This window comes from Lipotes vexillifer, unplaced genomic scaffold, assembly GCF_000442215.2.
Source record: "Lipotes vexillifer unplaced genomic scaffold, Lipotes_vexillifer_v1.1 scaffold1882, whole genome shotgun sequence".
Taxonomy (NCBI): Eukaryota; Metazoa; Chordata; class Mammalia; order Artiodactyla; family Lipotidae; genus Lipotes; species Lipotes vexillifer.
The window spans coordinates 383238-401467 of record NW_006790422.1 but is presented as its reverse complement, the minus strand read 5'-3'; the positions used below and the strand labels follow the sequence as shown (position 1 = coordinate 401467).

At 35.9% G+C, this 18230-nt stretch overlaps 1 protein-coding gene across 1 annotated transcript in view; it reads left to right on the top strand.

The window, feature by feature from the left end:
- Window positions 1-18230, top strand: part of LOC103077018 (dachshund homolog 1-like) — a 325804-nt gene that overhangs the window by 55142 nt on the left and 252432 nt on the right. The window contains 1 exon segment of the mRNA XM_082931307.1: window positions 17740-17855. Coding sequence (XP_082787433.1) covers window positions 17740-17855 — 116 coding nt within the window.

Below are 18230 nucleotides of genomic sequence, written 5' to 3'. Positions count from 1 at the left end.
AGGAATGCCTCCTAGTTTGCTGAGATCAATTTTTTTCTTTGTCTTTTCTGTTTCCCTTTTCTCAATCCATTTGCCATCCCCATTGGCTTCAGCATGTGTGGAGAATGCCAGCATGTGTCCAGGCTGTGTGTGTGTGCACTCACACACGCACATGTGTGCTTTTCACAGAATCTTGGAGTTCATTAGTCTAGAAGGGCAGGCAAACAGGGACTAGAAAACATAACAGAAAAGGTACAATTAAAACTAAGACCATGAAATCAACCGTTTTCAGCATTACAAATTCAAGAATACAGCAAAAGAAGAGAAGGATTGCTTTTAAGTTTTTGATGCTAATCAATGAACGTTTTGACATAAAGTGACACTATAGCATTTTATATATTTGACTGTAAAATTTGGTTGGGAGAGCTGATACAACTTTTGGCATTCTCTTCAAATATTTCTTCAAACCTCATGAAGAGTTTTGTGTGAAAGTTGAAAACAAGATAAATTCCTTGGTTGATTCAAAGCATCTTCTATAGCAAAATTCTACCATTGTCTTTTTTCATCTTGTTCAGATTGATGTTTTACATACTAAGAGGCTCTCTGCTCATAAACTACTCACCAGACACCCCTCCACTTAGAAAGAGTAAATCCTGTCAATTAAGCCAACAAAAAAGAGTGTGAGGCATCTATACCGAAGAGGCCATGTCTTGTAGAAAGATGTGTTACTCATTCTTACCCAAACAGGGAGGACTTGAGATTTAATAAAATTTATTGTTGAGGTCTAATTTATTGTTGAGTTCTAGAAGCCCTGTGTTTCAAAAACTGAAAAGCTAGTTTTCAAAAAGTCATGCTAAATATGAATGAAAAATGAAATGTAATTAAAAAATTGACCACTTCAAGGTGTAATTAAAGGTGAGAGCTTTTTACGTAGTTAGCAATCCTCATATCTTCATTCATTTTTTAAAGTTTATTTTTGGCTGCATTGGGTCTTCGTTGCTGCGTGTGAGCTTTCTCTAGTTGTGGTAAGCAAGGGCTACTCTTCTTTGCGGTGCGCGGGTTTCTCATTGTGGTGGCTTCTCTTGTTATGGAGCATGAGCTCTAGGGGCGCAGGCTTCAGTAGTCATGTCACGCGGGCTCAGTAGCTGTGGCTTGAGGGCTCTAGAGCGCAGGCTCGGCAGTTGTGGCGCACAGACTTAGTTGCTCTGCGGCATGTGGGATCTTCCTGGACCAGGGATTAAACCCTTGTCCCCTGCATTGGCAGGCGGATTCTTAACCACCGCGCCACCAGGGAAGTCCCTCTTTATTCATTTTTTATCGTGCTTTTTTTTTCTTTAAATATTTGATGTCATATTTTGTGATAAAGATGTTTCTTTGTATTTGCAGCTCCCCTTAATATATAAAAGTTTTGGAAGCTGAACTTGTCCTAAGCTTTTCAACGTGTGGAAAGGAAATAGCCAAGTTATAAGTTCTAGGCAATAAAGTCTAGATGTTATGCTCCTAATATGCAAGCAGTTTAAGGACCTATTTTTAATTATTTATTTTTACTTCATACTAATGCTTCTAAAATAAAATACTCTTCTATATATATATATGCAATTTTCTACTAACATATTCAGAGCAGTACATGTTTGTTTCTCCTGGTTTTTGAAGAGTAATTTTTCTTTTAATACCACTGAAGCCATCTCTGGATTTTCTATTTCAGTGTTTTTCTGATTCTAAAAAAATGTTCATTGCCAAATATTTAGAAAATTTCAAGAAACAAGTAAGAAAGCAAAGATACGATCACATATAAGAAGAAAACCACTGATAGCATGTATAAAATATGATCATACTTTAGTCTAATTTGTTATAAAATATAAAAATCTACCATGGACGTGTTTCTGTATCCTTTTATCTAGCTTTCTAATGTATAATTTTAATGACCTATTGGAATTTCAGTCTAGGATACACTGTAATTTATTCAACTCAACACATTTGTATTAACATCTAAGGTTTTATTCTAACATAGCCTCTATCTCACATTACCTCAGGATGAATTCTTAGATTTGTCAGTTTGAAAGTATTGGGCTAAAAGTATTCAAGTTTTAAATTTTGATACATTAGACAAAATGGGCCCTGGGAAATATTATGCAATATACATACTTCTACTAGTATACTGTCAGTATTTTTTTAGCTTTGCCAATGTGATGGACATAATTGATATTTTATATTTGATTTGATCTTTAATTCCTTATTTACTAGTGAGGTTGCATATTTTTATAGGTTAATTAACTAATTATTATTTTTGATTTTTTTGCCATTTAATATTGGATTCTTCATTGTTTATAAATTAAGCTCAAGAATCCTTTGCTTTTGATTTTTATATTTTCCTATCTTGTTACTTATCTTTCAACATTAGCTTTCCTAAATATGTTTTTAATTTCTGTACAGATAATTCAGTCAATCCTTTTTTTAATAGTTTCTAGCCCTAATGCCATGCTTATAAATTTCTATCTTATCTCAAGGATAGTTTTTGTTTTTTGCTTTTTTTGCAATTTTTTCTGCAATTGTTAAGCATGTAATTACTTAATCTACTTCTTTAAATGCATAAAATGCAAATCTATCTGAACTTTTCAAATAACTAGCAAATTGTTCTGACACCATACGTTATGTAATATAGACTTCTAGTGGATTGAAATGTAATAATTTAGGACTTTTGTATATAACCATGTGTATGTAAGGTGGAATCTGTGAGAATAAAGTTTAATCCAAAGATGGTTTATTTTTGATGATGTAGAAGCATAGATTAAACCAAATGATTAGAAATGTACACTTTATTATGGAAGTGTGAAATAAATTTTCAAGTACATGTGTCTAGATTTTTTAAACTAAATTCAGAAGTGTGCATATTTAGAAGTGGGATACCTTGGTTGATGATTTCAAGAGCCACAGATTGCCATCAACTTAAAAATTTATGGAGTATTATCTTTCCAACCACATCATTTTGAAGAGCGAAGACAGATTCAGAGCATTCAGTTAGAGGTAGGATAATGCAAAGAGGGCAATAACTCAGCAGCCTTCCACTTTATCATCATTATCAAATTGACACCATACAAAGCACTCTGACATGCCATAGCCCCAGCCTCTCAGGCACTTAAATAGCTACTAAGGCAGTGTAGACTTCAATGGCCATAGATCAGCAATGAGAATCTGTTTTTTCCTCCACGCACTCATTCATTCATTTGTTTTCATTTAATAGATATTTATTGAGTCCTTACTTTGTGCCAGACACTCTTCCTATATTCTGGGAATACAGCAGTGAACAAAACACATTCAAATATCCTTGCCCACATAGAGCCTATCTGGACAGATATTACTAATAAATAAAAAAGTATGTAGTATTCCTAAACAACACTCAGGCTAAAAAGACGTCAGCGTGCGGGAGGTGAACTATTTGTTTGCTTTTTTTTTCCGGTATGCGGGCCTCTCACTGTTGTGGCCTCTCCCGTTGCGGAGCACAGGCTCTGGACGCGCAGGCTCCGCGGCCATGGCTCATGGGCCCAGCCGCTTCGCGGCATGTGGGATCTTCCTGGACCGGGGCACAAACCCGTGTCCTCTGCATCGGCAGGCAGACTCTCAACCACTGCGCCACCGGGGAAGCCCTGCAGGAGGTGAACTGTTTACTGAACCTAGTGCCATGTTGTATGGGGGCTGGGGAAGGTGAGGCATAAAGATGTGTTACTGAAGAGTATTCTAGAAAGTAGCAATAGCAAGTGCAAAGGTATGGAGGCAAGCTTTCAAAATAGTAAATACATTTCAAAATAATAAATATATTTAGAGTTGTAGATGAGAAATACAGCCTTGAAAGTGAATTTCAAAAATCATGTACAAATGGATATTTACTTCTGATGTAAATTTCTTCAGGGTAGAAACATTTTTATGATTAGCATCGTGATTCAGAGTGGACTGTGGCTCGGTCAGATGTAGTTCTACTCATCTCAGTCCATGACCTAGTCAAGTTACTTATTCTCCCTCCCATAATCATTCCATCCATCTGTAAAAGGGGCATAATGATAATATTTATCTGATAGATCTATTATGATGATGAAATCACATAATGCATGTCAGAGTGTTTAGCATAATGACAATCGCATAGTAAATTCAGCTATTACTAGATATAAAAATTGGGGGGCATCATCAGAAAATCTACAAACAACAAGTGCTGGAAAGGGTGTGGAGAAAAAGGAATCTTCTTACACTGTTGGTGGGAATGTAAATTGATACAGCCACTACAGAGAACAGTACGGAAGTTCCTTAAAAAACTAAAAATAGAATTACCATGTGACCCAGCAATCCCACTACTAGGCATATACCCAGAGAAAACCATAATTCAAAAAGACACATGCACCCCGATGTTCATTGTAGCACTATTTACCATAGCCAGGTCATGGAAGCAACCTAGATGCCCACTGACAGATGAATGGGCAAAGAAGATGTGGTACATATATATAATGGAATATTACGCAGCCATAGAAAGGAACAAAATTGGGTCATTTATAGAGACGTGGATAGACATAGAGACTGTCATACAGAGTGAAGCAAGTCAGAAAGAGAAAAAAAAGTATCATATATTAACACATATATGTGGAATCTAGAAAAATTGTACAGATGAACTGTTTTGCAAGGCAGAAATAGAGACACAGATGTAGATAACAAATGTATGGACACCAAGGAGGGAAAGTGAGGGGTGGTGGTGGTGGGATGAATTGGGATACTGGGATTGACATATATACACTAATACATATAAAATAGATAACTAATAAGAACCTGCTGTATAAAAAAATTTTTTAATCTCTTTCTTGACAATAGCAGCAAACTTAATTTTCACTCTAATCTCATAAAATCTGCAAAATTGTGAGCCATTATACTTCATGAACTATCACAAGTATGAATATTATAATTAGATCATACATTTCCTTTCTTGAATGTCCCATTTAGGCACTCAATACTTGCCTTGCCTCTTACAACATGATCTGCACTTACCAAGCTTACCCACTCCTTTTGGTTGAGTTTCACTATTGGACACACACTATTAGCTGCCCATTATATGGGAAATGGCGGGGGGACAGTGGTGCTCAAAGGCCTTACAATACACCTGGGACTGTAGAACACGTAAGAAACATAATAAATCCATCAAAATGGCCTAGAAATACTGTGCAGATGGAGCATTCATTGAGGCCTTAGCCCACCCACCATTCCCCATATGCTCTATGTACTTTTTTGCCTTGGAGGCCTTGACCTTGCCATTCAAAAACCTTCAACACCTTCTTCTCACCTTATCTCCCTCAGTCAAAATCACACTCCTTTTTCAAGACTTACCACAAATGCCACTTCTTTCTTTATATTATCTGAAAATTTATCCTCTTTAAAAATAATCACTTGAGACTTCGTGTCATAAAATAACTGCATATTTTACAAACAAGGAGCTTCTTTTTGAGAAAGTGTTGCAATTTTGTGTCCTTCTCTCTGTCATGGCATATACGATGGGTCTTACCACCCAGTGGCTACCCAGCACATGTCTGTGGGCTCTAATAATGTGGGAAGGAACACAATGGAGTAAATCATCAGATCTATAGTCATGGACTTTGACAGACGTTTTTCTGACCATGAAACTGAGGCAGAATTTTCAATATCAGAAAGTCTTCTAACAAAGAGAAAGATAAAGAAATTGACCAAAATACAGAACTCTCTATGTTCTGTTTTAAAAAGTCAAAGTGTAATAGACTGCTCTATAATAAAATGTCCAGCACAAGACTTAATCAAGAAAGTTTTTCCATTTGAACTAATGAATAAGAAGATTTATACTTTTATTCGTAGTAACACTATATTTCAACATGTCTTTGCCTCAGTTTTCATATTTATAAAACAAAAATAATAATGTCTCCATCTGACAAAATTAGCCCTCAGAAGTGCTCAAAAGAATTCCTGTTGCACATAAATAGGCCAGCTTTAAATGTAAACTATTATTACTTAGTCAATTTAAACAACAAAATTAAGGCAAAACTTTTTAGAATTTTAGATTATGATTTGGGAACTAATAACTAAGTTAGAGAATATAGAAATTATTAGCATAATGATTGGGATTTTAAAAGCAGCCTCTTCACAGTATTTCAGGGGAAAGAATCCCATGATAAAACAATGTCTATTCAAGCTTGAAAGGACATTTGCCAACGTCTTCTTCAACTCTGTGGTGCAGGCAGTTTACATCGTAATTTTCTATAATATCAAACATTAGTATTAAAAGACCATTCATTAAAGAAAACATTTTCATAAAGTATTAAATAGAATTCAGTTAATGTAAATAATACTAATAGCAATGTTTGGCGCTTATGTAACATCTATGTCAGGTAACGTATTAAGCATGTTATTGAATCTCTACAGGCTAGAAACAGCATAGCTTTGCCTGTCTTAATCTAATCCTTTCATTAGTTCATAGGCACAGAATCCTCCTGGGACTGTCAGAAAGTTGTCAGGAGATCTCTGAATTCTGGGGCTGGTATCTGAATCTCTGTGCTTCATAACTACATTTCTTGACAGCTCCCCATGCGTTACACAGTGAAGGAGAATGGAGGATGTATTTTTTTTTTTCTAACAGGTTTCTCAAATAAATTAGTTATGTACATTTTCTCCAGAGGTAGCAAACAAATAACTTGTCAGTGAAGGGTGAAAATACACATTTTAGTTTGAGTCAGCCATCTTACCTCTGCATTCACAAGCAGGAAGACAAGATTTTCTGAGTTCTGGCTTAGTAGATTCTGCTTCTAACCCTCATTTGAAACTACATCTCAAAAGATCAAGAGATTAAGATAAATATTGTTTCGACTTCTGTGACTTATGTGTGAAAATGCTTATACCAAATTGTTGTTGTTGTTTGTGTGTGTGTGTGTGTGTGTGTGTGTGTAGATTTGGTTACTTTGCCAGAAATTTATGGTTGTGATTACTTTAGAACATAAAGACTGATGCACACTTATAGCTTTTTCATTCCTTATTGTTGGTTAGCTATCCTTTCCTTACAAAATATTTTTTCTCGTATATTCAAAACATATAGTAGCAACTTTGGTTAAGATTGAGATTATAAATATTATAGAAAAATGAAATAAAACTCATTTGAGTCATTTATGAATTTCCTTTTATGGATACACACCCCTGTTAAAGTAAACTTTTGTAAGGGGGATAGATCAGCTACTGGCTGGAGTCAGATTTTATCTACAGAGTTAATTACATAACACCAACTTGGGCTCCTTTTTAGTTCCACTAAAATGTAACATCACAAAAAAGAGATACATTTAAAGTAATTAAATGAATCATAATGTCCTGAAGACATTTAACCAAAAATCAGAGCCTATTACATGTCTTAACATTTTTCTCAAGGTCAGAAGAATGGAGACAGTATGGAGAGATGAGATAATGACCTATGAAACTATTTGAAAATGATCATGTGCTAGACTGTGTGATACTAACCATTTTAGGAAAGGAAAGATGAACATGGGTTTGAGTAATTCAGCATGTCATTACGGAAGTGTATGTGTGTGTGTGTGTGTGTGTGTGTGAAAGGCAGGGATGTGCCTCTGTGGTCTTTCCTTACTTAGCAAACCCTCCTCTTCTTCAGTTGACTAATTCCTGTTTGCTCACCCCTCATCTTCCCTGAGGTATTTAACAAGATTTATTGTAACTATATATGTATCTATTGGGCTGACCAAAAAGTTCCTTCAGGTTTTTACTATCATGTTATGGAAAAACCCGTACTTTTTGGCCAATCCAGTAATTCCCCCAAATCGATTGAAAGCTACTTAAAGTCAGGGGTAGTATCTTGTTAGTATTTCCAGCTCACTTTGGAAGGTCAGGCACATTAACATTTGTTTGTTGACTAAATTAAGCAACAAATATGGAACAGAGGCAGATTTCATGCTCGGGGCTTGGCTTCTAGACCAGATTGCCTTGGTTCACAAGTCTTACTTTTTTTAAAGACTTAATTGTTTTTAGATCAGTTTTAGGTTTACAGCAAAACAGCAAAAGATACAGAGAATTTCCATATAGTTCCTTCTACACATGCGTAGCCTCTCACTTTATCAACATCCTCCACTAGAGGGGTACATTTGTTACGTTTGACGAACTTACATTGACACATCATAATCACTCAAAGTCCATCTTTTACAGTAGGGTTCATTCTTGGTGTTGTACACTCCATGGGTTTCGACAAATGTATACACCATTATAGTATCACACAGAGTATTTTTACTGTCATAAAAAGCCTATGTGCTGTACCTATTTATCCTTCCCTCTACCCAACTCCACTCTATTACTTTTTATGTGTGGCATATTGAGTAAGGCATTTTACTTTCTTGTATTTCAGTTTCCTCATCAGTTAAATAAGGATAACAATAATACCTGCCTTAAAGGTGTGTTATGAATATTAAAAGAGTTAGATGACATAGCGAACTTAGCACAGGGCCTAGGGGTTAGACAACATAATACAACTGGACTATTTTATTATTTAACGTACTATTCCAAAATAAAATGAAAACATTTGGGAAAAGGGCATTCAGAGTGTTGGAAATGGCATCTCCTACAGAGAAGAATTGGATATTATTTTGAGATTAGAGCAATGAACATATATTGGGGCCAAATTCAAGATGATCTGCAAAAACAGAGCCATTGCACATATATGAACAGGGTTATGGCATGTCCCAGTGAGATAAAAGACTAAATACGTTGCTTTTGGTTCAAACAAAATATAACCAACGTTAATTGCAGAGAAGATGTAGTCATTTGAAATTCAAACAGAAAAATTACAAGAAATGAAACTTTTTTCTTTGTGACTAGGAGTCCAGAGGTTGAATAAAAGATTGGTTTAGATATTGAATGTCTTAGCTGGAATATTTTTTAATATTAAATTTAAATTTTATAGAATATGGTTTTGAAGTATGACAGAAACTGTGAGAAAGAGGCCAATAAAGTACTAACTCATCCCAAAACTTTAAGAAAGCCATTTACAATTGTTTCCCATTATTTTAGGATTTTCCCCTTAGGGGATTTCAGTCATTCTTTGCAGATAATTTTGAAACAGATGTGCTGTGGGTAGATTTATCTGTAGCTTGGAAGGCTTATGGGAAGTAGAGAAAATAGTAAGGTGATTAAAAGGTTAAAACTATTTGGCTCTCTCGACAAACATGTCATTAAATGCAATTTACAGACAGTATCCTCTTTGTAAGAAATATCATGTATGTTGATGTATAAGGTATGCAATGGAAAGGTAAAAATAAATAGTATTAAGATTTTATATTCTTTAATTTAAACTTTAAATTACATTAAATTACTCTTAATTCCACAAAATATTTTAAAAATATGAATATACTTTTGAGATAAATCACTAGATATACTTTATAAAGTGTAATTTACCATTGATGTGAATAAATAACAAATTGAGAGGAGAATATGAGATCTCTAATTTGATAAAAACAATATCAAAAAATATATTCATTAAGTAAGAAATCCATGATTAATATATTAATTCTAAGATTAGTATAACTAATGCATTTCATGGATTTTAAATAATCTTCTTAATGTGGCTATCACGTATAGATCCTATGAAAGGGGAGTGGGGACTTAAAAACTTTAGGGGCTAGATTATCCTAAGTATGTAACCTGTCAAACAGAGACTCTCTTTAGGATATTGGACTGTAATTAATTGTTAACACAATATGCAAATGCTTAAGTATAGCTTAGTTACATTCCAGTATGTTTTAACTTTTATTTGGGGGCAATTCCTATTCAGTATTTAATAGCTCCAACAGAGCTGGAGACCTCAGAAATTTTGTCAATGACCCTTGAAACAGGATTCATATAAAATAAATTTCCTGTACTACTTGAGTTTTGAAGTCAGAGTCAGCAATAATTCCTCCTCACAAGAGTAGCTAATTTCAGCTCCTATTTGTTTTCTGTTTGTAATGATTTCAGTTTACTCATGTTAACCTTGTGTTTTGAGTAATTATCAACTCATATCAACTCTATAGAATATGTGAATTGCTGCTTTTCTTGTCTCTGGAGAATACTTCTCATGTGACAATTGTCATATGACCTATGACACAGAGCATGGCTTTGTAATGTTGAGAGATGGGGAATTTTTATAATTTGAATATAATCATACTGTGAGCACAAGTCTCTAAACAGATTCCCTGGAAATAACAGGTTTCATGGTAAACTAAGTTTTAGTAAATGCCTATTTCACCATGTTCTTAGAGATTTATAGTACACTCTAGCATAGTGAAAGCTCTGAGAAATTGATCCACAAAACAAAAATATTAAAAGCTTTAGGAAGGGGACTTCCCTGGTGGTGCAATGGTTAAGAATCCGCCTGCCAATGCAGGGGACACGGTTTGAGCCCTCATCTGGGAAGATCCCACATGCCACGGAGCAACTAAGCCTGTGAGCCACAACTACTGAGCCTGCACTCTAGAGCCGGCAAGCCACAACTACTGAGCCTGTGTGCCACAACTACTGAAGCCCCCGCGCCTAGAGCCCGTGCTCCGCAGCCAGAGAAGCCAACGCAACGAGAAGCCTACGCACCTCAATGAAGAGTAGCCCCCCGCTCACGGCAACTAGAGAAAGCCTGTGTGCAGCAACGAAGACCCAATGCTGCCAAAAATAAATAAACAAACAAACTTATTTTTAAAAAAGGCTTTAGGAATTTGTGAAGTTTTTCCACAAAATATATATGATTAATAAGTTTAATGGGGCATTTGCCAAGTTTATTTGAGCACAGAACCTTTTTAAAAATTTATTTTTAGCTCTTTTTTACAGGAAATTTTATTTTGTGTATTTGTATATGTATCTGTTCAGTTAATGTATAGAATTGCCTACTGTCTTAGTCTTGCTCAGGTTGCCAAACAAAATAGCATAAACTGGGTTGCTTAAATAACAGAAATTTATCTCATAGTTCTGGAGGCTGACAGTCTGAGATCGGGTGTCAGCATGGTCAGTTTTGGTGAGGGCTCTCTTCATGGGTTGTAGACAGCTGCCTTGTCACTGTGTCTCCACAGGGCTGAGAGAGAGCAAGCAAGCTCCCTGGCATCTCATAAGAACACTAATCCTTTCATGAGGGTCTTACTGATAGGTCCTCATCTAAACCTAATTACCTACCAAAGGCCCAATCTCCAAATACCATCACATTGGGGTTAGGGCTTCAACATAGGAATTTGGGGGGAATATAATTCAGTCTATAACACCTGCTATGTAAAGAGTTGAGGGAATGTTGTGTGTTTCGTGCTCATGAGCCAGTAATCTGTATGCTTTCCAAGTGTACAGCTGGCGAAATTTCAAGTGCTTGCCCCATGGGGCTCGGTATTTTGGTGATGGTGGAAAACATCTCTTTTATGAGTTAGTTCATAACCTATTTGTACTGAGAAGTACACATATCTGGGACACACACCTACACAGAAAATACAAAAATGTGTCTAAACAAATGTGGGATATGAGATTGAGAAAGTGCTCAAATTTGTCATCATTGCAAAAAATAATGTATCTTTCAAAATTTTGCCAACTGTAGAAAAAAACTTCATGCAAAGGGAAAATAGTGCTAATCATAAAAAAGGCTAATCAGCCTTTCAGAAAACTGAAAAAAAAAGATTCAACTAGCAAGTTAACAAGATCCTTCTAAGGGAAAACTACCCATTTATAACCTGAGTATTATAAATCTGCTATGACTTTTGGTGAAATGTATACATACATTAATCTTGGGAAGTTCTTTGTGTTCTTTTATTTTGATGGATCTATTTCATGAGGTTGATTTGATCTGGAAGATATTAATGAGTATTTGTACTTTTCATATTTTAGATTAATTTTATAGTTCTCACAAGGGTAATATTTTTACATATAATCACCTGCTTTTTATTAGATATTTTAGAACTGATATGGAAAAAAAGAGAAAGATAAAGAGGATAAATTATATCTGGTTTCTGCTATGGCTAGAGGTAATTCTCAGGCACTGATCAAGTTTAGCCAGAATCGTGATTTGTCCACAATTTGAAATATATGGCCAGAGTACTGAAGTGTTAAACAAATTAATTTTAAAAGTTGTCTTCATATGTTAAATGTAGTACATGCTTATGACAGAGAAGCTAAAATCTTCAGATGTAGAAAAACCGTAATTCTCCATTCAGTGATAATTCCTCCTAACAGTCTACTATGTTTCCTTCTAGTCTTTCTTTTTTTATATGCATATTTATTGCATTTTTTACTTAATTTCTCTCTCTTGTGCTCTGGTATGTCATATGTGCAGGTTGGTATCTTGCTTTTTCACTTAGAACATAAGCATTTTTTTCTGTTAGCGTAAATTACTCATAAACATCCCCACTTTTTGTGACTCCATAGTGTTCAAGTGGGTATATAAATCATTAAGCAAATTGTACTTTTTCAGTCAGAAATAATAATAATATATATGGCTTATATATGTGAATATATATATTTCTCGTATTTCTTGGTTTGCTTTTGTAGAAGAAGTTTACTAGAAAAAATTATGCAAAGATATAAACACACAATTGGCGCTTTCCTGGGGTGAATAGATTGGAGAGGGCAAATGAACTCTTGTAGATTAATGGAGCAAGACTCCTTCACCCCTAAATGCTTGTTGTGTCCCAAGACTAAAATCAATGCTCACTTGCTGTCGTGTGTTTTTCTTCTTCATTGTTATCCCACAGGCTATTTAATTTTATCTTCCCCCTCAAAGAAAGGAGTGTCTGTATTTTACAACTTTAATATCTAGCTCATTGCTTGCTGTACAGTAGCTCCTTTCTTTTAGACAGATGGTTGAAGGAATTGAATGATTGAATGGAACCCTTCTTTCGTTTCTCTAGACAGGTAGGACTTGGAACCCAAATTTCTGTTTAGCAGCTACTTTCGCATTTCCCAGTTTATAGCCATCACAATCTCTTTCTGGATTTCACCGGCCTCTCTGCTCCAAATCTCAGGAGGAGAATGGCTTAATTTCTTCAAAAGTACTGAAGAGGTTAACAGAAGATGGTGTTTGTGGAGGTTAGGAGTTGAAAAAAATGTACTGTACCTTCCTGTAGTATTTCAAATGCCTCTCTTTTGATGCACTTAGCCTCTTTAAGTTAGATTTTGACTTCACTGTGAGTAAGCACACTAAATGGACTAGGGAGAGTTGGTAAACATCGTACAGTTGAGGGAGAGAGACAGAAATTAGCCTGAGACTGATTTAATGATGTAGAGTAAGGAGAGATGTCTACCCAGTGATCTGTCTGAAAAAGAAATCTTTTAAAATCAGAACTGCAGGAAAGGATGTGCCAGAGTGGATTTCTACCAAGTGTGAGAATCCACTGTATCCACTGTGAGATGCCAAGTGTGTGCCATCTCTAAGTGATTGCTTTGCTCTTTTAATGCAAATGGTTGAAAATACTAAAGGGTGCACTATGGCTCATGTGTGAAGCTTGCCACAAACAATTACCAAAGTTATAAATTTTGATTTCAGTCAAGCTATTAAGAGTAATAATTTATTTAAGTGAGGTCTTCTGCTTTGATTAGAGCTAAGAGAGTTCAGCTGCTCTGATCCTTTGGGGGTAAAGCTGGGTTACTGGTGTAGTAAGGAGGCTTGAAGGTGTCTGCTGTTGAGGCAACTGATCATTCCCAAAAGAAGTGCTTTTGCTAATTCTTTCACTTCCTCTTTTCAGTTAAATTATTCTTTTTCTTTCCAAGTACAACTTATTTCTAACAAAGCAAGCAGGTCCACTTTTTAAAAAAAATCTTGATTTAATCAGTTATTCAGAGACATTAGGTGGCTTCATCAAGACCACACCTTCTAGTAAAGAGGTGGAGCCAGTATTTAAAGCTAGATGTGTCAAGACAGTACAACCCATGCTTCTGACCACGGTACTACACAGCTTCTCCTGGAAGTTCCCTAAAGCTCTACTGAAAGTAATTTAAATATTCAAGTATTTTATAATTAAGTTATCTTCCTAGATCTTCTGGAGTTAAACCCTCTAGCAGTTAGTGACCAAGACTGCAGTAAGGGTAAAACATCAAGGCTGTCAATAAGGGGACCTAACTTAGGTCTTGTAGGGATAGAGGAAAGTCTTGTTAATAAATAAACCACCTAACTTCCTCTACACCAGGAAGTCTTGTATAACTCCAAGAAGAGCTTCCCTCTTGTTCTTAGGCAAAAGGATAAATGACTTGGCTTTTCTTCCAAATCTTTCTGTGGAGCGCCCCCCCTGCCCTCATTCTCAATTCTTTGCATAGATATCTCAAGATTGTACTCTCCCCTAATAGTAAAGTAATCCCTAGTAGGGTGTGAGTAGATGGCTTTAGGGTGCTACCACCACCAAGGGTATTTGCATTTTAATGGAAGGCTTTAAAAGATCTTAAAGCTTCAAGACTAAAAACAGTAAATCTCTATTAGTGGAATTGGAGGCAGTGTGATAGATTGGGCAGGAGCTATCTGGGGTAAAAAGAGCCCACTGGGTCTTTTCTAATCACAGTGTGAAATAAAGTGTTCCCACTTAGGAGCCTGAATTCTGCTTCCAGAGTGAGGGCTGTGAGGACAGCTCCTGTGGCCTCAGTAATAAAGTACTGCTAAAGTTTCACCTTCTTTAAAAGCAAAACAAATTAAAGAACTAAAACTTTCAAATCTTAACTTCCTTTTCCTTTCCCACTTTCTCCACAGCATCTTGCTTGAGATCTCTCAATACTTGTATTCTTTTTCTCTGAGCTTCATATGTGTACTTACCTTCTTTAGACTCAGAATCCCAAACTTTCTTTGCATCTCACTTTTCATTTCCTGGAAACATGGAGACTACTGGAAGTGATGAGGAATTTGAAGAATTGGGCTTAATAAGTTGGGTTAAAATGTATTTAAATACATACAGTGAGCCAGGCACTGAGCTGTTTTAAGGACAAAAGACATATTTTATACACTTTTCTGCCATATAGTCTTGGGAGTGAAACAAATAAGCAGATTAATATAGTCAGGGCAGAAAGGGCTATAATAGAGTTGCTCACCATGAGCTGTCATAGTGCATAGAAGGAATACTCACTAGAAGTGGTTAGTTAGAAGGATGATGAAGGTTTAGTCAGGTAAAATGGGGATGAGAATGGAATGTAGTAAAAGGCTTTGATGGCAAAGGAGGCAGGTTGCAATAGAGGTAGTGTAATAGGAGACCAAAAGGTGGTGTCATAGGAGACCAAAGCAACATGGGACATTGTTAATAAATTCATTGGGGCCAAATATAAACCATGAATGTAGGAATAAAAGGAAGAGATTGGAAAAGTAGACAGGGACCAAGTATTGGAAGGCCTTGGTACTATGCTAAGGAGTGTCAATGCTCTAGGGAACTATTGATAACTTTAAGCAGTTGGAAAACATGATTAAATTTGCATTAAAAAAACCATTCCAAAATCAGTATGGAAAGTTATCTAGACTTCACTCTAGGCTCTAGAGTGGGACAAAGCTGGAGGTAGGTCTTGGAAGAGCTGTGATAGTAGATCAAATAAGAAAGAAAGGGATTGGTCTGGAACATAGGTGTGGGGATAGAAAGAATGGGTAGAGAGATATCTTCCATTGGGATGGTGTTTGAATGTACAAAGGAAGGGAAAGACAACTGAGTGCTGGATTTTTGGCTTAGTTAATTATGTGACATTTTGCTGAACCAAGGAAAAATAGGTTTTAATAGAGAAGATGCTGAATTCAGATTTGGACAAGCTGAATCTTCGATTATTATAGAACATCCAAGCATGTATTTCCAGTAGACAGGCATTAATCTGTCTGAATCCCAGAAGGAAGCTTTAGGCAGTAGATAATATATTTAGCTGTTATTTCTTAACATATCAGTAATGTTTATGAAAGAGATTACTCAGGGAGATCGGAGACTATCAGAGGGCTGTTGATGGTCTTATGGCAAATAACAGGAGTTAAGGAATCAGCTTAGATGAAGAGTAATAATGAAGAATAAGAATAAGTAGCCAGAGAGATGCTTCAGAATACACAGGGCAGTGTCCTTACTGGTTAGCAAAACAAATGCACAATCTACTTTCTCTTGGTTCAAAGTCCTCCAGGATCTGGCCCTAGGCAGTAAGTCTAACAGTATGGATTTCTGCCCCTCATTTTATTTGACCTGTTTCAACTCACTGGAAAAAATCTTGTACATTCGTACATTTTCATGTTTCACTTCCTTTCACACATTCTCACTGGAGTGTGCTTTTCTTCCGTTCTTTTTGCTCTCCATGTCCAACCCATCCTTCAGAATTTTCTTCTAACCTCCCAGGACCATGAAATCTTATCTCCAACAGGGAACATATCATCATCCAGCCTAACTTCCCATTAGTGTTCAGGTTGCAACTTGCTTAGGACACAGCACATTCTAGCTTGCACCCTAGTTCTTTCTGCACCACATTTGTCCCTTTGGCAAGAGTATAAGTTCCTGAAGACTAAGAACCCATTCTCCCAAATTAGCCTCCATGGTGCACTGCTTTGAAAACAGAAAGAGCTTACTAATATTTGTTAAATGACTACATATATTACTTACACTAAATAATAGAGGTAGGATCTTTGAATCTTCTGATGAGGCAAAGGCTCTCAGCTGAAGCTGACACGGAGATGTTAACTTATTAAGGATGTATCTGGAGGTTTTGATATGTCCTGGCACATATTGGCCAGAAAAATGATGGGAAAGCCTTTCATAAATGTATATTCATGATACAGAGGCAGACAGTGGCAACAATGAGAATTATCTTTGTTTCAAAAGTTGCTAATACTGTATTCTTCATGTTTTCCTTATACAAGGATGGTGAATACTTGTATCCTTTTCACCTTCTGCTTTTATAGTTTTAAAACTTATCATTGTACAATAGGCAAGCAAAGGAGTAGTACTGCTGAAACACAAAGTATTTTTATTTATCCTAAAGGCAGATATAAGATGCTACACTGGCAGTTTCTAAATGATGTTCTACAAATAATCCTAAGCCTTTCCAATGTATTTTAGCAGATTTAAAGAAAGGCAACCTAGTGGGGCTATTCATTTAAATAGAATAAGGGTTAAATGATAACTTGACTTATCTTTTAAATGACAAAAAATAAAGAAATTGCAAGACCTTTTCACACATTAGATATGTGTTGTCATCTATCATCTAGATATCAGGCTAGCAGTGCGAAGTAATAAAACATATCATCGAAAAATGTGCTATAGGTCTGAATCACTCTTTCATTCCACCTCCCAGCTAACTGTAGTATTAAATCAAACAAGCAGAACATTTCCTTAGGCAGCCATTGCCTTTTAATTTCCTGAAGAACCTTAAAATATCATTCATTACAAGTACTACACATATTTGGTTTTTAAAATTCTCATAAATCAATAGCAGGCTGACTGTAATAATTATTACAAGTTAGTGCATAATTTTCGTGCTGAAGGCTGCATGCAGAACTTTAGCATATGCAAACGAGGCAATTCAAACTGTGTATAGATATTAATATGAAGAAGCAGGTAACGAGGTGCAGGCTATGAATTATGCATCAAGAGTGGCTGATCTTCAATGAGGAAAATGAATTCAGCATGTAATCTAATTAGTGATGGAAGTCTATTACATCTAACTGCAAAAGCAACTGTCCTTGAAACAAATTTATTTACAGTCCATGTTGCCACTTGAAACAACTTTGAAATGATGTGTAAGACAACAGCTTAATTGTAAAAATTTTTTATTTGTTTGTTTCAGTTCTAGACCTGGAAGGCCTCCTAAGAGGACTCAAAGTGTCACCTCCCCAGAGAACTCTCATATCATGCCACATTCTGTCCCAGGCCTTATGTCTCCTGGGATAATCCCACCAACAGGTAAGAGTGCTACCTATTGATGCCGAAAATATTCAAAATCAGCCAGTGCCATAGATATTCACCCTCATCTGTTATATTTTGTTCACACTAAGATAATGTTACTGATGAGAATTTATTTCAAAACTGCATTATGATTATCATCATTTCTTTATTTGAAATAAAATTAAAGAAGTTTAATTGAACACAGTGCTAGGAGTTATTCTAATTAATCCTCTTGCTAATATCAAATGACAAATTCTTATCCTTACTTTCCTGTTAAGGAATTGAAGCTCAGAGAGAATCAGTAACTTTCCCAAGGTCAATCAGCTGGTCACTGGCAGTGGTTATTCAAACTCAGGTCTCTGGATTCTAAGTTTATATTTCATTCCACAAAAA